Genomic DNA, 22,708 nt, shown 5'->3' on the forward strand with positions numbered 1-22,708 from the left:
CACTGCTTTCAATGACTTATTTAGCAACACAACACAACACAGTTCCTGGCCTTCGTTTTTTAACAATAAATCAGAAAGCACCGTTTCTTCATGCTGTTTCGGCCCCTGGCTTTGTTTGTTCTCGTAAAAAACCTCTGATCCTTACTTCTGAGTAACACGTGAGTTTTTAAGTACCTCCCAAAACTGCAGGTTTCCAGAGCATGTCAAGGAAAAATAAAATCCTTTCTCTTTTATACCTGCAGTGCATTGGCAAAGCTGCTACAGAACCAACTGGGCTGATTGTCTCCGTCTAATAGCATCTACGCTAAATAATGCTGTATTAGGAGGATGAAAAAACATTTTCTGATAATTATAGTGTAACCATGCCAGCTGCCTCCTGTGCTCCCTTTGTGACCTAGGGTCACACTATAGGCATAGGGCCTCAGTTTCCCCTCTTGAACTGGTCAAATAAAACTCACTTCAGAACTTTCTTGGTCAGAAAAATACTGCTCCTTGCGGACTGGGTTTATAAATATATTTTAAAAAATCAAAACCAAGTCCATTTATAAGTTCTCCTAGCCCAAGGCATTTCTTCCTTCATGGGGCCTTTACAGTCCCTCCCCTGCTTGTCTAGGGTCTCTCCCTGCCTCAGGCAACTCCACTAGTCTCAGGGTCTTCCCTGCAGGAGTCTTTCTCACTCTCTGGAATCTGCCATAGCTTCCTGATCCTTCAATCACCCGATTCCTCTCAGGTGAATCTCATCCTGTAATTGAGCCAACCCTAGGCCCCCCAGCCCTTAAGAAGGAGCTAGCCTGTTACATAAAGGAATAGATTTCTCCGCTGTTGCACTCCAAGGTTCCATTTGCATGAAGAGAGCTGAAAGAGACTAGGCTAACTACAATAGTGCAGGGACACAATTTGAGCTTCCTCCAGATCATTGCAACTAGACAGAAAAAGCCCTTTGGATTCTAAATATCAGGGGGGGAAGTTACTGCCTCAGCCAAGATTTTTTTGTTTGTTTGTTTTCAAAGTAGCAACTATTTACAGCTCATCTTTACTCCTGATAGTGCTATAGAAATCAAGTTAAAAGAAGCTCTTGGACAAGTTGCTAGATTTCCTTCACACTGGAAAAATGTGACTGCCAGTGCAAAAGGATTGTGTAATGACATCATAAGGATAACATTTTCCAAAGTAGACCTGAGAATCTGGATGGGTAGCATGTGAGAAGGCAGCTCAAGTGAGCAAGCTAATGCTGGTACAGAAACAACCAACTGACCTCTGGCAGATTTTGGGGGGCATTTCCAGATTAAGTGAGAGATGATAGCTCATGCAGAAGAGAGTCCTATGCCATGTTGTGTATGCCAAACATTTGTGTCAGAAGGTTTCCATGATCCCAGGCCTTCACCCACGGGTGGTTTAATAATGAGAGCTGGAGATCAGGAGCAAGAATTCAGAGGGTCTATGTGATGTTGAGCAAGTCACTTAACTTCTCTTTGCCTCTCTTAATCCTTGCGTAAAATAAATATTAGTAATAATCAGTGTTTGTAAAGTGCTTGGAGGCCTGTGGAAGAAGGTGGTATATAAGTGCAAAGTCTTATCGGTTGCTCTGAGAACAGTCCTGAACCTTTATGACATTATCTCATGCTATGAAGTAGATGTAGAAAGCAGGAAAGATCAGACTGTGGCAGCCCTCATTAGAAATAGTAGAAAGCATTGAAGTTTCTTTTTAATAATAATAATAATAATTAATACAAGGCTAATCAGGTAGGGAAGTGCTGAACATCCTTTAACTTGGGACAAAATAGTCCTTTATCTCACTGAGAGAGCGAATGACGCCTCAGTCTTGGCCTCATTAGGGAGAGATGGAACTTTCTCAAATCTGAGCGATTTAAAGGAAATTCCTGCTTGGCTCTCAGGTTGTAACACCTCAAACATTTGCAGTGTTATGTTGCCTCTTAGAAAAATTTTAACAACCTTTTAAAATTCCCATTAAGATGACCCTAAGTAGAACCCTCCAATCATGTATGTTTAAGAACTACTACTGTGCAATGTTCTGTTTACCCTAAGTGTAAATGTAGCCTAGACTTCCATGCTGATAGGGTTTCTCATAACTTTTATATGTATTTGAACACTCACGTCAGGCATAGTTATATATTCTTAACTAAAAGCAGGCTGATGGATTTGCAAGTTAAGAGAACCATTTCCTACTCACTACCAAATGCTTAGCAATAGTGAGCTTACTTTCACATAACCAGCATTCTACTCTAATGTGCAGTGGTTTCATATGTGTAACTCCACTGTGTACAATGGAGTTTCTTCTAATTAATGCCCAATATAATTAATAGCAGAACTAGGACTATTGTCCTCCTAAATGCCTGGATACTACTGTGATCGATGGTCTATAATTGGCATATAGATATTTGGTGATAATCATGCTGAAAATATATTTGCTCATTAGAAAAAAACCAACAAATGATGGTCAGATACCAACACAATGCATATGGTAGAAGAACATGATTAGAGTAGGAAACATTTGAATAGTTTATTTTTTTGCTGCATCATGCTTATGTTCTCTGATTCTGCTCAGCTCAGAATCTGATTCTTGGCTTGCTTAACTTCACCATCAGAGCTGCTTAGATGGGATGAAAAAAAACTGAAAATGATTTTGAGATCATTTTTCATAGTAAAGGATTTATTCTTGCTGCTTCTCTAAGCATGAAGGCTGTATCTACTGCTGTATAAGATCTTCAGTGCAAAGCCAGAAAACTTTTTCCCCAAAGCCCCCCTATAAAACCAAATGAAAAACACCTGTGAAAGTTTCCAATAATATCATTATATTGCTGATGGCAACTCCCTTATGATTCAGAATGACACCCAGTCCTTAAGAAGTTTGTCTCCCTCCTTATTTCAGTATCTGATTTATTGCATGTTTGTGGGGTTTTGCAGCTGTGCGCATGAATTAATGCATCAGTATCCACTCGCGTGAATGTGCTCAGTGGTATCCCAAAGCAGAGCAAGAGTTAAAATCAAATTTGGAGTTTGTCTCAGGCAATTACGTAAAATTAAAACCAGCCAGTTTTTGAATTTATGCCCTGTAATATTATGTTGACCTAATTCTGTAAGAGTCTATACTGAAATGTTGCTCCCGCTCATGTAAGTCGCACGCTACACCAACCTAATAGCTCCACCTCCATGAGAGGCGTAGAGTCAGTGTTGATGTATTTAGGTCGACGCAGTGTCAGGGTAGGCACTGTATTGCTTACATCGACTGTTGCTGCCTTTCAGAAGCTGTTTCACAATCCCCTACATGGATAGTTGAATTGGTGCAAGCATTCCTTGTGAGGACATGCACCGCTGACAAGTGTAGTGTGGACATGCAAAAGCAATTCAATTACTGCAGTGGCTGTACATCACCGTAATTTACGTTTAGATAATTTTGTAGTGTAGACATACCTTGAGATTCTGGTGACTGTCTTCATCCTTGTGGTCTGTGACATCTTCAGAACACCCTGAGAAAGTTACTAACCTGTTATTTACAATTGCCTGTTGTTTACTTCATATATAATCCAGTGGTGAGGATGATTTCAGAAAATTGCTTTAATAGTAGAGGAGTTTTGTAGGGAATATTCTCAAATGGCACTGCATGTCTAGAATGAAGCATTGTTTTGACAAAACACTTTACATAGCTTGTGACCCAATATACAATAAATATGTATTCAGAATAGCATATGCACTGACCAGGGAACTGACAGAAGGTTTTGCTTATGTACCATTTCAATGTAGGGAATATATGCTTATAAACTAGTCCACAAATAAGTAGTAAATCTACTTTGTTGTTTGTAACTGCTGCACTTAATAGTTCTCATGGAAAAAAACACAAGTGCTTCGAATTCATTCTGAATTCTTCAAATTCTCTCTCTCTCATTAGTGGTCTCAGGATAATGTATGTCATGAAAATGGACTATAATTTCCACTACTTTGCAGTGATCACCTGCACAACACATCTGCACGATAGCAACTATTATTATGGTCCTGTTGCATCAGGTTTGCAGTTATGGGATCTGACTTCAGTAGCAATTTTAGAATGTGACGTTTTCTCTGCAACTAGAGAAAGATGGAATGCAAATTCACAGCATATGTCCTTATTTCTTTCTGATGTCTGACAATTGATGTCCCATGTGGCCCCACATGATGTTCTCGTGCCATTGTTATAGACAGAGAATTTGTGGTGTATCCCATAATCTCATCTTGGATACCAATCACTAAACAGTTGTGCTGACAAAAGGGTGATGCTGGATAAAGATCTGGCTGCTTTGCAATAGCTTCTATAATTGTGCATCACCGTCCACACTGTAAAACATCTGTCTATCTAGTGTATCATCTCGCTGGTTCTCAGGATTCCCTGCTTAGAAGTAGCATTCCTTTGATATACAACATTCCAATTTTTGTTAACCTTAAGTCTAAATGTAATTGGACCAAATCTTCCAGGTTTTCATCTTGAATCAAGCCAAACTACCCATTGAAGTTGATGGTAGGGGCTTGCCTGAGTGATTTGTCCTTCAATATTTTATAAATGAGTAAAAGACCTGCACAGATATAGTCCAGACTCCTATCTGCAGCAGAAAAAGATCCTGAGAATTGAATTAGGTATTTACACAAAGCATGTTGTTCAGACTTTGATAGTTTATAGGCATGGGTGGCTCCAGGCCTCAGCACGCCAAGCGCATTCTTGGGGCGGCAAGCCGTGGGGGATGCTCTGCCAGTGTCACGGGCGACAGGCAGGCTGCCTCCGGCGGCTTGCCTGCGGAGGGTCCGCTGGTCCCGCGGCTTCGGAGGACCTCCCACAGGCACGCCTGCCTGCCGTGCTTGGAGTGGCAAAATCCCTAAAGCCGCCCCTGATTATAGGGCCAGAAGAGACCACTGTGATGATCTAGTCTGGTCTCCTATATAACAAAGGCCATAGGACTACTGGATTAATTTCAGTTTGAATAAGAGCATATCTTTAGAAATAAAAACAATCAATCTTGATTTAAAAATTGCCAGTGATAAAAAATCTACCACAACCTATGGTAAGTTGTTCCAGTGGTTAATAACCCTCACTGTTTAAAACTTTTGCATCTCCTTTCTAGTGTGAATTTGTTTAGCTACAACTTCCAGCCAGTGGATCTTGTTATACTTTTGTTTGCTAGATTGAAGAGCCTGTTATCAAATATTTTTCCCCGATGTAGGTACTCTTAGACTGATCAAGTCTTGCCACCTTAACTGTTAACCTTGTCTTGGATAAGATCAACAGATTGAACTTCTGGAGTCTAATAGCTATAAGGCATATTTTCTAATCTTTCAATCATTCTCATGCTCTTTCTGGACCCTCTCCACTTTATTAACATCCTACTTCAAATGTGGTCACCAGAAACGGGCACAAAATTCCATTAGTGGTCACACTAGTACCAAATACAGAGGTAATAGTACCTCCCTACCCCTATTCGAGATTACCCTGTTTATGCATCCAAGGATCTTGATAATGACCCTACAAGCACCTAGGGCTGTTACTTATCAGGCTTTCTCCATAATACTGGCTTCTAATTTTCTAGAGGCTTAAAAACTACCCTGGGAAGCAGAGTTCTCTGGGGTCTTTGTTCTCTCAGTATCGATAAAAGAAAATACAAGGAGTTGTTCACATTTTCGGCAGTCCCCTGCAGGTGAGAGTCTCCCCCACTTATTCCTTGACCCACTCCAGGGCAGGAATAGACAAGTGGGAGAGAGTTAATGGATTTTTCACTGCTCACTTCCATTGCTGTCCTTTCTGCTCCTCCCCTCTTATATCACAAGTTGTCTGGGGGACTACTTGTGGAGTAAGGTACTGCTCAATGGGAATGAAGTTAGCCTGATTTATATATCAGCCTTTAACTATCAGAAGTTATATGAGCCACCTGCTGTATAAAATTGGGTCACATTATCTTTATTAAATCATAGAATCCTAAGACTGAGTCGGGACATCATAACAATTTTCAAGTATGTAAAAGGTTACAAGGAGGAAGAAGAAAAATTGTTTTTCTTGACCTCTGAGGATAGGACAAGAAGCAATGGGCTTAAATTGCAGCAAGGGAGGTTTAGGTTGGACATTAGGAAAAACTTCTTAACTGTCAGGGTGGTTAAGCACTGGAATAAATTGCCTGGGGAGGTTGTGGAATCTCCATCATTGGAGATTTTTAAGAGCAGGTTAGACAAACACCTGTCAGGAATGATCTAGATAATACTGTGTCCTGCCATGAGTACCGGGGACTGGAGTAGATGACCTATAATTCTTGCTCCTCTCTATCTCTTTTTTTTTTGTATGTCTGTGTTCTATTTTTGTATAATGTTTTGGCAAATGGACCTTTTTAAATCTTTCAAGCTCCATGCAGAGCTATGGGCATGATGTAATTGTATAATGGCAACATAACTGTGATTATACTGATAGCTCCTTGTCTTGGGCAGTGGTTTCATGGAAAAAATTGACCCTTGCTCCTATAGTTGCCCAAACAGTGCTTCTTTCTTAGTGCTACAGTGAGTTTGGGGACTGTCTTTTATGGTGTGCATGTATAACTCCTAGCACCATAGGGCTTTGATCTCTAGGTACTACTGTAACAATTATAATAATAATAGAACATCACAATTCAACTTCTTCTTTGCTTAGTGGTAGAGACTAATGTTAAGACATTGTTCTTGCCAGATGTAAGTGGTGGATAAATAGCTATCTAACTCCCTCAAGTGTAGCTGCAGATTCAGAGATGCAGCTGAAATTCTCAAAGTACCAAGCATCCAGCAGCAGAGGAGGTATCAAGGTAATCAACACCTGGTGAAATAAATGTTATCTTCTGAGTACCCTCTTGACAGAGCAAACTCATTGAGGAGGTTGACGGGGTGGCCCTAGAAGACAAATAGAGTGTCTGGCATTATATCTTCTGCATTTGTCAACCAGCGGTTGAAAGGGTGGTGAACACAAGGCAAGAACATTGCAAGGTGTTATATTCTGATGGATGATAGATGGAAATTCAGCCTGTCTCTATTGCAGCCTCTAGCTGGCTTATTCTGCTAGAATTATACGATTCTTGAGGGCAACTCGGAGCACCCTTCTTCATGAAGACACATACACAAATTGGCCAACTTTGTGTAACCATTGATCATGCCATCATTTCTTAGGGGTTTGTTTCCCTAACGTGTGCGCTCAAAAAACTGTTGGCTTTTAATTGAATAGTAGCTAGTTGAGGGTGCCTGAAACTTTCAGATTTTACAGGGATACCTCACAGATGAAGGAACCTGAAGCAATTCCATTAGCAGGGAAACCCCTGAAAAATGCAGTATTGGGGGGTGGGTGTATGTACACATAGTGAATTGGAGGAGGGGGACAAATAATATAATATGGAATGGCTGAGCAAGGTTGCTCTCTGGAGATAATCATTTCAATATGGGACCAAAGGGGTATGATGGACAAAGAGGTGATGAAGGAATGTTTTCAATCACACTGCAGTTAAGTAATGTTGCCATTCCTTTTAGGGAAGCATTTTTAATAAAATGGAAAGAGGGGAGAGGATTCCATCAGCTACAAAAGGGAAAAAATCAGTCAAAATGAAATAATAGATTCTGGCATGGCATGGCATGTTAAGGCAGCATTATCAAAATTCTGGAATTTATAGTTTATGCTAATGTTGCCCAAACATTTTTGTATCAAAATTTGTTCAAAATGTGTAAGTCCCTGTGTATTCCACACGTACCATAGCTACCTTTGTTTTTTTTTAAATATGTATTCTGCACGAATTGACTTGTACTTGTCAGAGCTCTAGCAATACAATACCTCAGTCTTTAGGAGCCTTTATGTATTCACAGAACTGTCATATTTATTTGAAATCTCACTTTTTGTATAGAATCCATAATTAATCATGCAAGCCAAGTTCTTTTGCATATGCAACAATGGGCTATTTAATATGAAGTTATTTCCTGTAACATTTATGAAATGAGAGCAAAGAATGAAGACTTTCCCTGAAAGAAACAGTCACCTTTTTTCTTTTGCAATTAATTCATCCTCTCAAAAGCTCTCCCCTCAAACAGATTTTCCTACCCCTTGGGGTGACACACCATCCATTGTGTGATCTAAAATTCCATTCTCAAAAGCTCCTGTATTTTGCAAAGGATATCACTAAGACTATCAAGCTGTGACAATCCGAACATGGGAGATTAAAAAAACAAACCCCAAACACCCCCACTATGAATCTGGTTTTAAAGGCCAGTTTCCCAGCACTGACCTCTCTTTTTGCAGAGACAGTATTGTGCTTGCAAATCTAGTTCTTGCAACCCCCACTTTTTCTGCCTGCAATTCGCTTTGGGGCTACAATATTATTATTAATTTGATTAGGGTAGTGCCTACTACATGCTAAGCACTTCCTATGGCCATCTTTGCATAGAGAAGACAACAGTTTAAGGACAGACAGAAAAGCAGACGGAAGAACTTAGGGAAAGTGAACAACAAACAGATTTGTCATGCAAATCAACAAGATTCACTGTTAACGGCTTGCAAGAAGTGGGGTTCAATAGTAATCTGTACAGGGACCTTTGTGAATGAGCTTAGGGAGACTGAACAATGAGTAGGGGGCTACACGGAAGAAGGCTTGGAAGTACTTGTATGAGAGGTTGACACATGGATGGATTAATAGTAGATGTCTAAGGAATCACATTTGCATCTCTAATTCATCATGAGTCTAAACATCTGGGCACAATTTTTTTGCTGTTTCAAAATTGTTTGCAAAAATCTATGGAATTGCTGAGGCCCTGCTAAATTCTGGCTGTACATTTCTGACTGAAATACACTGCGTAAAGTCTTCATTAGAAAATGAAGAAAGATGCTTTAAAACCTGCCTTCAGGTAAACACAGTGAGATATTCTCTTTCTAAATGAGTGAGACCATTTCTTCTCTTTTTTTCAAGTCCAAAACTCTAACTTAAGCCCCCAGCAAACTTTGGCAGTTCAGATAAAATAGGATTCTGATCCAAACCACTCCTGTTTTGCAAAAAATTCCTGCTACCAAGGTTTTGAAAACAAAATGGGCCAAAATCAGAACCATTTCTCAAATTCACACCACACTTTGGTTTTTGGATAAAATGGAACCTTAGATAATTTTGTTTTTGTAAAAGAACCTCCCCGCACCCCCAAAAGCTCCATCTTTGCCCATCAGTGACTTTTATGGATGCTACCAGCATTACATTAGACTTTAAAAAAACACAAAAAACCCATGCCTGAAATGCCTGTATATAAATCTAGAAACACATTTCTATCTTTCTTCTTTAGCAAAACTCTGTCAGCATGGAAATGTGTATACAACGTGAGTGACTCCAGATCCTAGTACGACCATGCCATATTTTGCAGGCAACTGCTTCTCTCTACAGTACCTCCTTGCTTGATGACTATTGCACTGTACTATTTGTGGCCGGGATGGGTGGAAGAACACAGTGAGGTGCAAGTCCTACTCCCTTTCCAACCTCACCAAACCAAATCCAGGACGGCGCAGGGATCTGTGTTTGTGTGTGTGTGCTGAGGCTAGGACTGTCACTCATTCTCTGATCAGCTTCTGAAAGCAGCTAGAGAGCAGCTGGCAAAAAACAATTCTGAAAAAAAAATTACATTGCATCTAAATCTCTGTCTAAGCCACCCAAGCTCCTATTGAAGGAAAAATATATTTGCAAGAAACTTCCACCACCACAGCAGATTACAATGCTGCATTCTAAGGATCTCATCTGGACTCTGTTTTTCCTTGGAGCTGCAGGTACATAAATATATATAATTTTTGGATGGAGGTTGGGAACAAATTTGATTTCTGACCACTTCTGAATACTGTGCTGTGATGCAATTTTAGACTCATCTGGAGGACCGGGGGAATAGTGTTTTTGTTTCCTAGAATGCAATGTTTTTACACTGATGATTTGTTTTCCCCAAATATTGAATGTTGTGCTTTCCCCATCCCACTTTGTTTCGGAACTGGGGGGATAGCCGTAGAGGCTGGAAGCGTGGCACTTTTGCGATTTCCCCCCTTTCCCTGCATTTCAAAGGCAGCATTTTGGCGGAGAAGCTGGGAGATGAGCGAGAGGCAGGGGCACTGCTGGGGAGGAGGATTGGGAGGTGCTGGCTGAGCAAACATTGAGGAGAAAAGAATAAACCCCAGATCCTCAAGCTGAACCAAATCAGCATCGTTCAGAGTAAACACTGAAGCCAGGAAATCTCTTTTTATGGCAGAGTGGACAAGTCCCTTTTGGTATTTTCGCCGCCTTGGCTCCCCCAGGGATGGTCAGTCAGTCTTAACGGTTTGCAATAGAGGGGAAAATTAGAAGAAAAGGAAAACGTGTTTTTTTTTTGCCCCTTGCTCCTTTGCATGGTGCTACTTTGCTTTACTAGACGTCCAGTTACTTGGAAACATTGTTCACAATTGAGGAATCTGTATGGGAAAAATGGCTCAGTCTGCAATTTGACAGGAGAAAGTGAAAGGGGTGGGGGGGGGAGGTGAGGAGGGCGTGATCCAGGGGTTGGTTTTATACGTTGATACCTATATGTCTGAGTGCAAGGGGAGGAATTGCTCCTCTTTCTTGAACCTACCCCTCTTGGATTGAAGGTTGTGTGTGTTGCAAATTGCAGACAATGGAGAGGGGGAAGGAGAATGAAATGATGAGGGTACTACGTGCGCTGTGTTAATGGTGTCGCCATACGAGGAGCCAGGAGGGGGCTTTGTTTTAAACATTTCTACCAGAATAGCTGAAGGATGGTGCTCTTTTTTGCAGGGCGCACCCCCCCCCCCATCCCCGCCGCAAACGATGCATGTGTAATGTGCAGGGGGTGGGGAGGAATGCAACGAAGCAACGGCGAGGAGCGATGCAATTGCAGATAAAGGCGAGGGGGAAAGAGGCTGCAAAAAGAGGGAGGGTTTGAATGCAGCTGCAAAGGGTGGGGTGGGGTGGGGTGGGGGGGGTCAGAGCTGCTGGGGGTGCAGTAAGGTCGGAAAGGGGAGGAATCGGGTGCAGAAAAAATCGGTGCGATCGTGTGTGAGAGCGAGCGCGCGCTGGAGCTGGCAGGGGACGGTGGACGGGCGCGAGCCCCTGAGCTGCGGGGAGGGGGGGGGGTCTCGCTTGCATCCGCCGCCAATCAGGAGCCGGCGGCCCCGAGCGGGAAAGGCCGTTAGGGGCTTTGCTCCCCAACGTTCGTAACGGTCCTGCCCCTCAGCCTTCACCTCAGCCTGCCCCCGCCCCCGCCATCCAAGCCCTGACACTGCCACCCGCGGGCGGGGCACCCCCAGCATCGCCCCCGGGCACGCCCATGCCAGCGCTGTCCCACCGCTCCCCGAAGCCTGCCATGCACTTGCACGGCCGCTCTCGCGCCCCCCCCAGCCGCGGGTGCCAGCGCTGCACCCGCCGCTGCTTGCTCTTGTCACCCCCCCTTCCGCCCTCCACAGCCCCACCCGACCCACTGTGTCACAGCGGCTTTACACACCGCTGCCAGCACCCCCCTTCACAGCGGCTGTCACCACCCCGACGCCCATGGCACGCTGACTTCCCACTCCCCAGTCACTGCCAGGGCACGCCTCAGCCTGCCACTGCCATGGCCCACATACGGTTCCAGTCCCCACCGCCCCCAGGTGCCATCGCTCTGCACCCCATCACCCCAGGGTGATGACCCTCATCTACCCAACAGCGACTACTCCTGCCACCCATCAGCACACACCTTCCCAGCCAACCCACTGCCCCAAACCCGCACTTACCCCACAACAAGCCCTGCCATTGCTCTCCAGCCCAAAGCTGCCTAGTGAGCATCAGCAGCAACAATCCTGTTGCCCAGCTTCCCCACACCAAAAGAACCATCCCACAGCTGCTCTTTGATTTAGAATTTTTAAAATGTGTACTACTGCTTGTTGGCATAGACCCCATCTATGAACAAATAGATTGTCAGATCCCTGCCACCACCCTTCTCTGGTCCAGCCACACCCTTCGGTCACAATCATCACACACCTATCTTCTCTTCTGCAAAGCACCGCTAGATACTTGCCTTTTTCCCCAACGATTGCCCCTGATACACAGTCACATAAAACCTTCTCAGTTGTGTGAGGGGGGAAGAAAGTGGGTTTTTCCAGGGAACAGACTAATTGGAGTAAGTAAAGCTTCACTAAAGGAAAAAAAAATACACAAAATATCTTTCCCTGTCCCCTTCAAAATGATGTTTATTTGTTGTTAATAATGAGCGTCAAGGTGCTTGGGGAGCTGCACAGCTCAGATCTGACAACTGTTATACCCCTATAAAATGGAGAATGTAAAAGCCAAATCAAATATTAAAAAGTCAAAACACAACAGCAACACATCTTACAGTAAAAGCAATACCCAGCACATCTGTAGCACCTTCCAGGCTAAAGGATCCTGCTTTAATTTGCTAAGCCTTACCTCCTCCTTTTTCTGCCCCCCCCTCCCCCGGGGGAGAGAGAGAGCTAAGCAGCTTGCAGGGTAAAGAATCCAGTCTGATGAAGGAAAAGTCAAGGCAGAGAGAGCTACGCCGGCCATGATAATGCCAATAAAAAGCCCTGCTCCTTTTACAGTAACTTAAATGTGGGAAAAAGCAGGGAATAGATGTGTACTAGTGAGGAAACCCTGAATAGAGGATTGTCTGAGGAGTGGTCACCCAGTGGGGTGGAAACAAAAGCATTCCTCCTGCATCTTTTAAAATAGCTTCTTTTGTATATATTTCTATGTCCTGGGATAGTAACGCCTTAACTTACTCTTAAATTTAAACATTCTTTTATAACTCAGAGGCTGATTTATAGACACAACAGATGGCTCATCTCCTTTCGTTTACATCCCAAGAACTATGGTTTCTTAAATAATAGAGAACATTTTGTATAAACTTTACAGTGTTGACATATGGCCTGGAAGATTCCTGACATGACCAGTTGATTTTTTTCTTAAGAACATTTAATTTAATATTAATTTAATGAATTCCCAGTGTTTGTCATCAGGAGTGTAAAAGGACTGTGGCTGCTCTCCAGACTGAAAGTGCCTTCATGTTTTCTTGGCTGGCCTCCAGAAATACATTTTACAGATAGACTTTCCTGCCTTAGGGTAGAAGAAAAGATTGGTTTCTTGTTTTAAAAGAAGGCATGAACTTTTTTTTTTAATGCCATGGATTTGTGTTGGCTGAGAGGTAGGAAAGCAGAACCAATTGATGGGGGAGGACATAGGAGAGGAGAATACTGCACCTGCTGCCATCAGTCTGCAGGGACCAGCAAGAAGCGCTAACGAGACAAAAAAAAAACACATTTTATTTTCTTGTTAAAAAAGGCCATCCTGCATTTTATTGATCACCCTCACATCTGAGTGTTTATGGAGTGTGTGCAGTTTTTTTGTTCTTGTTTTTCTTTTAGTGTGGCTTTTGACATAATGTTTTTGAAGGACATGCTTTAGTATGAATTTCATCTATCAGCAGCAGAACTCTGTTCTGTTCTATCACAGACGGGAAGGCAGATGTTATGGATTTTTAATGAACTTCTACACAACCAGTTTGGGAAGAAGCTGTCTTTCAGGGGCATATGCAGTAGCTAATATGAAGGAAACTGCCTGAAGAATTTAATTAGCTCCATTATAAACCCTTTTTCAACTAAAGCAAAATGACATGTTTGTTAATATTACAATGAGGATGTAAAACTTGAGAAAGTAAACATGTTTTACAGTGAAAATGGAATTTTTTAAAATAGCACATGAAACAGTTTGCTGGTCCTTCTGTAATATAGAGCAAGTCTGGGAGTAGCCTGGCCAAGGGTGCGGCTGTGAAGGGAACTACAGCTCCCAGGCATCTCTCTGCTTCAGAATGAGATTCTTGGCATATGTCTGCAATGGACTTCAGAAGAGGGTGGGGGGAGAGAAGTGGAAGGAATGATGAATCCATCAGATCTGGGATAGGGGGGACATTAGCCACATAGACTTTTGTTAGACATCAAAACTACCACAGAAGCGAATTTGAAGATCAGATTTGTGCTGGTCGTGGCCTCTTTTGTTTGGGAAAAGCACATTGCCAAATCTTAAAGCTGTTGCTGATGCAAAGGGATGTAAATTAGTTGGGTTTGGCGGTGGTGCCATTATCCTCTTTCAGTTCATGGTGTTGAAATGCTGCCTCTCTGCTGCAGCTGCTCATTAGTAGCATTGCCTTTTGATGTTACCCTGAGAGCCAAATGGTGGGCTTTCAGGCACTTCTAATGCATTGCATTTATAACTGTCTGAGGGAATCACTGCTAACTGCTGGAATGAGATTTTTACATGTAATTCTTAGTTTGCAATAGAGAAGGTGGGATGTGTTCCTAAAGAAAGAGGAATAGATAAGGGATCAAGCGAAAAAACTGCAAATGGAAATAATCATTTTACTTACAATTCAGATTTAGTCCTTTATACTGGCTCTCAAATCCAAGGAGGGACTACAGTTATTTACTCTATTGGATGAGCTATACCTGAAACTACCAGGTATACAGAAGCAGTCAAAAGTTGTGCCAAAACACATGATGACATTTGATGAAGATAAGAGTTTATCTGAAAATGACCAAGATGATTATGATTTTGTCTATAGTTTTCTTTGGAACTGGATTCCAGCTGTGAAGTCTGCAGTTATTTCTGTTTGGTCACATGTAACATGTATTGTGGGATTATTGACTGACCAAACAGTTAGTAATAGCCTAAATGCAAATAAATCAGAGGCTTAGGAGGAATAGACTTGGGCCCACCTTCAGTCCTGTTCTAAGCAACTGCAAATTCACTTCAGATTATTGGTGGTAAAACCTGCTGAATTTAGCCCTGGATTTCTTTCTCTAATGGATGAAAATTCCCCATATGTATGGTTGCTGTCTATTTTTGGAGATTATGCTGTCAAGATTGGCCTGGGGGCCAGACTGGTTTTGTTTCAGCAGTGGTATTCCTTCCACTGTGGTGGCATTTGGAGATTTTGGACTTCATTCTTGTAGTTGATGACCTCCAAGACATGCTATAAAGACTCCTCTGTTCTCTCAGACCTTTCCTGAAGGTGGGAGTGAGTGGGAGATGCAGAATGTTGATGCTGGGGCAGGTTGTTTAGGAGTCTTGGTTTTTTGAATATGTTTTGTTATGTTTTGATAGTAATTCTAGAGCCTGAGATAGGAAAAATGAAATGAACAGAGGGAAGTGGCCACCTTTTCAGTAACGCCTTATTTAGTTTCTTAAAAAATCAGTCATCCCTTCCCATCGAGAGCTAGAATGTTATAAAATTGTACCTCAACAGCTACACTGAAGAAGATATTTTGGGGGATAATCACATAATACTTGCTAGCTGAATGAATTATTCAACTTCTTAAGCCATCATGTTTAAGAGGTGAATAACTGATATATATGTGTGGTAAAAATTTGGTCTACTAAGAGACAATTATATGTACAACAGAAACAAGGATGCCATAGACAGTTTGGGCTATCAGGGTATTTGCTCCTGAAGGTAGTGTTGGTTCCTCTCAACTTTCTACAATATATTTATACTCAGAGGCATGATTTGAGACTAAGGAGCTGGGTTTTCAGATCAACCTTAATGGTCATCTGTTTTTCATTCACAGTTAGGGACTTAGTGCTGTCTCTATTCATTGCCAGGGTATCTGAGATACCTAGGCATGTAAAGGTCTGATCCAAAGTCCATGGAAGCCAGCTAAATCTTTCTGTTGAATTCAATGGGTTTTAGATCAGTCCCATGGTGACCTAAACTTTGGGCCCAAAAAACTGAGCCTGCATTTATTTGCACCTGCAATTTGTGGCCAAGAAATGGAGGCCAGTATCTGAAAATCCAATGCAAGAAGGTTATGTTTAAAATACTAAATACAATAATGCAATATCTGCCATAGTTAGTCTTCCAGCTATTCAGATCCTTGATCTTGTGAAGAGAAAAGACAGCTGTAGAGATCTGCAGAACTGTAAAGTGATAACTGAGGATGTCCTGACTTATCGCAAACAAGCTAGAAAGATGTAAAGAAAAAATCCATGTGTTCTCACTTGAACCTAAATCTTGTATGAGATTATTTCCATAAACCAAGGAATAAAAATCTTTAAAAGACTATATTTCCTCTGTTACCTCTTCCATAGGGCAGTTTAATTTTAAATCCTTTCAAGAAGTTAACTGATATATGAACTTTCAAAACCCAATTAAAATAAAATCTTTAGGAAATAGTGTAACTGGCAAGAAGTGAATTGTCTACTAAATAGTAATTTTAAAATAGTCTACAGTAAAGTTGTTTTACTCAAAAGAATTTGATAAGCCTATTTTTAGACTATTGTGCTTACTTTTCTACATTTGATAGTACTGAGCTTCAATTCATTGTAAAAAGAATATCCAAAAAGTGACTCTTGAGATTTGCCTGTTAGTCTGGATGACCATGAAAAGCTTTAGTTTTGCACATTTTTTTAAAGCTTTGCTGACATTGAAGATTTTTCCATTATTAATTACAGATCTAAAAGATTAATATTCCTGTTAATTTTCATCAGCTGTTTCTATGGAAAGAGCTTTGTTAGCATGAATAGTTCACATCTACTTGGACAAAGTAAATATTTAACGTTGAATTAAGTAAAGTGAAGAAGCTAGGGAAGAATAGTAAAAGAAATTTTAATAGGTATTTTAAGGAATGTTTTGTTTAAATATCTAGCATTGTTATCTAGATGTCTTTTCTGAACCAAGAACACTGCTTTGTTCATAGATAAATGATTATTTTGTGATAGTTGGATCATGAAAAATCAGAGTAGATTGATACTTTCCACAGGCTAATTATTTTTGCCTATATGGTACATAAAACTTGTTTTTGCTTTAATGCAGATTGTTGCTGTAAAACAGAAGTAACGGACAGTTTTAAATATTTCAGTTACAATTTTATAATGTATGATGCATGAGTAAACCTTGAAGTATCAAAGAAAGAAATGCAATCCTTAATTTCTCAGTCTCTCTTTTAAGTTTAACATGAAGTTATTCGATCAGTAACTTGAAGTCTTATTCCAAGGAAGAAGAAAAATGTTCAGAATTGCTTGAAAACAAAAAAGGATGGTAAGTCTGTGAAACATTCAAAAGAGTTCATAATGAAAAATAAGTCATTTAACACATTCAAGCTACAGTTTGAGGTCATTTTGGGCAAAGTGTCATTTATTGGCACTTGAAGTGGAAAGTTTGTACCATAGGGAGGTCCTGGCCTGGTTGTATAAATGAAGTGATATTGACAAGGTGATGAGATAAAGAATAGAGAGTGGTGAAACTTTTATTCATGAAGATAGAAAAATGGTGTTCCTAATTCTGAATAGGTTTTTGTTGCTCATGTCACTTGTCCAAACACCAGTTAACTCTGTGAAAAAACATTTTGAGAAATTGTATGCACTGTAGTAATATATTTGTTAATAAGCAGCAAAGACTTTGGTATTAAATGTTATTACAATTACTGCTATATAGTAAGGAATAGTATTAGATTTATGTTGGGAATTGTACATTTCTTTATTTCAAGAAATCTTCGCAGTTTTAGAAAGCAATGTACAGCTAGTTATTTCTGGGTTTAAATGCAATCATTAATTTTTGCAACTAAACTGTAAGTATTATTATTAAAGATGAACAATTAGAAAAACTAGATTTTTCTTTGTGTTCCTAGCTGGGAAAACAGAATCTACATTAGATCTTTTTATATTGTATTTAAAACAGCCAATTTGGCATTGTTTACAAAATATTGGCAAATTGGTCCTAATGTGTGGTGGTATTGCATAATCTTATGTTTAAAAATAAACAGTGGAAATAATTGAAGAAACCTCAGAGTTTAGAAATGCTTGTTGGTGGTTCTTCACATCGCACTAAAAAAGCAGGCTGTCTTTGCATATTAATCACTCTTTGAAAGGAAGTTTGCCTTATTTGCATTGTGCATGCACTGAGGAGTCCCATAGTGAGCCTGAGAAAAAAAGGGGGGAATTGTAATTGTTGTTCTGAAAAGGGTTTTTATTCCATTTAAGTGGAAAGGCTGAATGCAGGAGAATTAGTGCAGTGTTTTGTGGAAGAACAGTCCCATTTGGTCACTTCATTTCATGTGGAGCAGTCCTAGCTTGTAAGGAGCCGGAACACTGGAGATAAGGTTAAAAGGGGAGTGACTCATCATTGTATGATGTAATCTGCAACACTAAAGATACTCTCTATTGCATGTACAAATAATCATTTGAATCATCAAGTAAAAAAGAATGAAAATAAAATGTTGGTGAAATGTATAAAGTTTAGTGTTTGCTTTTTTATTAATATGTTTTTATTATGATTGTGAGTTTATCAGAAACTCAACTGTGGAAACTATATTTTTCAGAATAAGAGGTTTTTAGATTGGATTCATCAACGCAGTACTCCAGTTTTACAGTAGCATGACTGTTACTCTGGTGTAAAACTGTAGAATTGCAGTGGTGCATCAAATTCCTTATCTTTTTGTCACATTTTCACCTACTATTATTGCAAACTCAGAAAACAAAAATGGAAGGTCTTGTTACTTTTATGTATGGGGCAGGAAAATGGGAAGTTGATGGTTCCGATAAGACAAGGAACATAAAGAAATCTTTTTTTGAGATTTTAAAATGTGAACTTTAGGAAGCGATAACATTTTGAAGAGGAAGAGATTTCCCTGGCTAATTTTCTCAATAGGCCAAGGAAAAGAGTGATTATATTTAAAATACTCTTAGCTGTGGTGGAACTAGGATTTTAACACAGGTTGATGCACAATGTGGGACCTGGGTTGAAGCTGGGGTGGATGATCATGGTTGCCAGTGGCATAACCAATAACTGCAGTTTTAAATAGAGATGTGTTCAAATCTGGCCCAATAACTAGGTAACTTCTTGCTAAAGGCGAGGAGGAAGTGCAGATACAGACATATATCAAGGGGACAATGTATCATTCAGATGGTAAATGAAAATGTTCATTATATATTCTCCCCCCCCCCAAATCTGTAGAACTAACCCTATATTTGTATTTAATCAATATTGACTGCTGTTTTTTAGTAAAAACTTGGCTGTAACTGCTGATGCTTTATCTCTTGTTACCCAATGATTGGGTGTCTTTTCTTGTACTTAAATTAGTTTAGTTATGTGCTAAAATTATTAGTTTGTGAACTATGCAAGGTTGCAGATGAAATAGTGTAAATTTGAAGTAGTTTGAAATATAATTATCCTCCTTTGAATAACAGACTGCAGAGAAATACTTGAGCTTTGATACTCTGATTTTGGGAGAAGCTTCTTGAACTTGAGTCTTTCCATAAATTAATCACAGGAACTGAACTGCTGGTGCTTTTATTGTTGTCCTTTATAATTGAGAAGTATGCAGTGTGTGTATTTTCAGCTGAACAGCTACAATTAATGTTGGGAACATATTAGAGATCTCATTTTAGCAATGCTGTTCAACTAACAAAAGAGGAAAGAAACATGAGTGTCTTTAACAGGTTTTCTCTTATTTAGTCAGAAGTGAGTGATTTGTAACAAACACATCACTGCATTTATACAGTAGTATAGTATAGTTTATGTTCCTGATGTAGAGAAGAAATTGGCTTCATATTGCAAAAACTCTGCTTAAGTAATGTTGCTGTCATGACATCAGTAGTTAAAAGAAACTCCTGGCTGATACTCCCTCTTTATTTTGTCCCATTATTTTGTCCCATTTTTGTATTTCTCTCCTATCACTTTGGTGTCTTGAGAGTTGTGTGTAATTATTTTGGCAAATACGGTATACAATGAGAGACAGATGTTATAGCAATTGTGATGTTTGCAAAACAAAATCCCTTAGGACTATCACAGGGTGTTAAGGATTGGAATATCTATGTAAACAGAACCAGCTAAGGATACTGTTACGTTTACATTTGTCACACCTTAACTATAACTACATTATATTTATTTGTTGAGTTATTATAGCTATAACATTATGACATACACTTTTTATATACACACACAATTGATTTTTGTGGGTATTTTGTAAACCCCAGTAAACATATCATTGTTTTTATGTTCTCAGTACTTGATTTATTAAAACATTTACAAGTTTTGCTTGTAACAATCATGTTGTGTTACAGAATGTAACTCAGTCAAACAATAACTGCAGTGCCGTTGGATAATTAAAAATGTTAAGAGAAATTACTGGCAGAAACATCACATTTATCATATTCTCATGTATAATCTAAGAAAATATAATCAGCAGTTGCTTTTCAAAGTGTATTGTTTGTTAAATTGTTTTAAGCCTGCAAAATTCAAAAGAACAAATACTGTAAACATATTTCAGTTGTGGTGTTTCTAAAACATAATCCCATAGAACTATAATGGTTTTAAGGATTGTGAATTGACATACAGAATTACTGCATTTAAGAGACTATGAAGTAGGAGTATAATCTCTTTATGATATCTGGGATGCAACATACTACTTTGCTACAGGCTTTCTGAAGCATTTAGCATTTATTACGTACTCACTGGTGGTTTGATATTTGTTGGCAAGAGGAGGCTAGAATATTATTAAACAAGCAAAAGGTATATAACAGTATTTATTTAACCCTCAAAGGATCTAATAGATCTTAAAAATATACTTTCCCAAAAATAAAATGGTGCATATCATTCGGTGTTGATGAAGTGTTTGGGCTTTGTCTTTTATCTCCTCTAGCATTTAGATGGGTCCTCCATTGTCTTCATCATCACAATTAAGAACATATGCAGATATACATACTTGTGTCATTGTACTAGGTTATAATTGTAAAGCTTTACCAGCTTGTCTTCAGTTCTCTAACAATTTCCTATTCTAACCCATCTTTTTTCAAGGCTAGATATGTCCCCAGTGGTCTGTTTGGCGATCACAAGTATTGGATAGAACAGGCCCCCTCCCTCCTGCTGCTTACACCAATTATCAGTATATAGTACTTTTAGCTTACCCTTCATTTCCGGCTACTTGGTGCTGTGCTTGTTGTGAGGAGCAGATCAGCAACTGTGGTGAAGGCAGCCAGGTAAGGTAGATATTGAAGAATCTCAGTTTTTTTTTATTTGAACAATTTTTGATTTAAAAACGTAATTAATGAATTGGTCCAGAACACAGTCAAGATATAAGGGTTGGGGTTTCATTGTCTGAAATACTCCAATAGCTTTGAATCTGCAGGCCAAATAAGAAGCTACACTGCAATGGAAGAGTTAATCTTCATTAAAATAACCCCCCACCCCCACATACTGTCACTTCTCAAAGCAATAGGGCTTGTGTGTGTGTATATATATAATTTAAATGCTGATTGGCTGCAGAGTTGTCAGGCCAACCTTATGTCTGACATCAGAGTTTTGTCTGAGGGTCAGTAGACTGGCAGTGGAGTCGTTAGTTTGGGTCTGCTTCTAGATTGGAGTTGAGGGAGTTGTGAGGAAGGAGTGACTTGATGTTTTATACTAGTGTGGGTGTTTTTCATAAATCCTTGAGTGAGGCTGTACAGTGAAAGCCACACAGTTTTGTAGAATAAAAATTACTTAATCTAGGCCCCATAAGACTACTTTTTCTTACAATAGAGCCTTTCCATCCCTAGGAGCAAGTACTGTACTTTGAGTGCGGGCTTGTCGAGTTTGGTTTTGCATAATATTGGTTAGGAGACAGATTTTATGTTTGGATGTTTGTGCTTAACTGCCTTTCACTTTAGTGGTAGTTGCATGTATGCTTCTGAGGAAAGAACCTAGCTAGTGGTGACTGTTTTGAGATGCTTTCCTGTCCCATGTTCTCAGAGATCACATCCATTGGTTACCATGTCAGCACTTTTACTCCAAAATGTTCAGAATAATTGCTTAGGTAAGCAAAGATACACATAAATCTGCAGATTGGCCCCGCACTCTGCTGTCACAAAGCTGGGCGTGCCTATGAATTGCAAGTAGATGCAATAACCTCCTTACACATGCTGGAAAAATAGAGATATTGATCAATTGCAAAGAAAAAAATGCAGCCTACATGTAAGCAATCCTTCCACTTAAATTGCAATAATATTAACAGTTAAGATGATTCTGTTCCATAGAATCCTACTTTTAAAATGAATTTCATTCAGTTATAATAGTAACAGTGAAAATTCTAGTCCAATCGAGTGGTTCTCAACCTGTTTACCATTGTGGGCTGCATCCAATACTACCTGCATGTCCCTGAGGATGTCACATGGGCTGCAGCTCTGTGCTGATTGGGCCACAGGCTGAGAACCACAGTTCTAGCCTATGTGGGCTCTTATACATCCATCATCACTATTGTATCTGAGAACCTTCCAGTAATGCATTAAGTGATATATCTGTGATGGTTTTTCTTTCTCTTATCCTCTTTCTCAGGAAGAGAATTGTGTGTAGAGTGGAATATTTTTTCTTTTGGTAGGGTTTTGTTTTGTGAAATGTACATGATGCTGTGTGTTAGAGAGAGCAGGGTTGAAGAAATGTGCCTTGCACTTGGAATAGAAGGCGGTAAGGCTTGCCGTGGTTTGTGACTATATACGTAGTACAGTAAATGCTTAAGTTAAACTTCAATTTTATCTCTAGCCTTTTCTAATAACGCTGATCTTAGATATTTGCAGCCATAGTAGAAACAGTCTTTCAGACAGAAGTGTACAATTTTTGTGTTGTCACTTTAATGTTAAAAATTAGCAGCACTGAACTTGTATAAAATGAGAAGAGCCAGCACTGTAAGGAATATTATCCTTTC

The 22,708-nt window shown here is 39.8% G+C and overlaps 1 protein-coding gene across 10 annotated transcripts in view; it reads left to right on the plus strand.

Annotated features, from left to right (window-relative positions):
- The first annotated feature begins 9,449 nt into the window (after positions 1-9,449).
- The window catches only part of NCAM1 (neural cell adhesion molecule 1), a 238,965-nt gene continuing 225,706 nt past the window's right edge, over positions 9,450-22,708 (plus strand). For all 10 annotated transcript variants that reach the window (XM_050921784.1, XM_050921788.1, XM_050921785.1 and 7 more), the window contains exon 1: positions 9,450-9,775. In XM_050921784.1, coding sequence (XP_050777741.1) covers positions 9,724-9,775 — 52 coding nt within the window. In that variant the 5' untranslated portion in view covers positions 9,450-9,723. The remainder of the gene's footprint in view (positions 9,776-22,708) is intronic.

This window comes from Gopherus flavomarginatus, chromosome 13 (assembly GCF_025201925.1).
Source record: "Gopherus flavomarginatus isolate rGopFla2 chromosome 13, rGopFla2.mat.asm, whole genome shotgun sequence".
In the NCBI taxonomy this organism is placed as follows: Eukaryota; Metazoa; Chordata; order Testudines; family Testudinidae; genus Gopherus; species Gopherus flavomarginatus.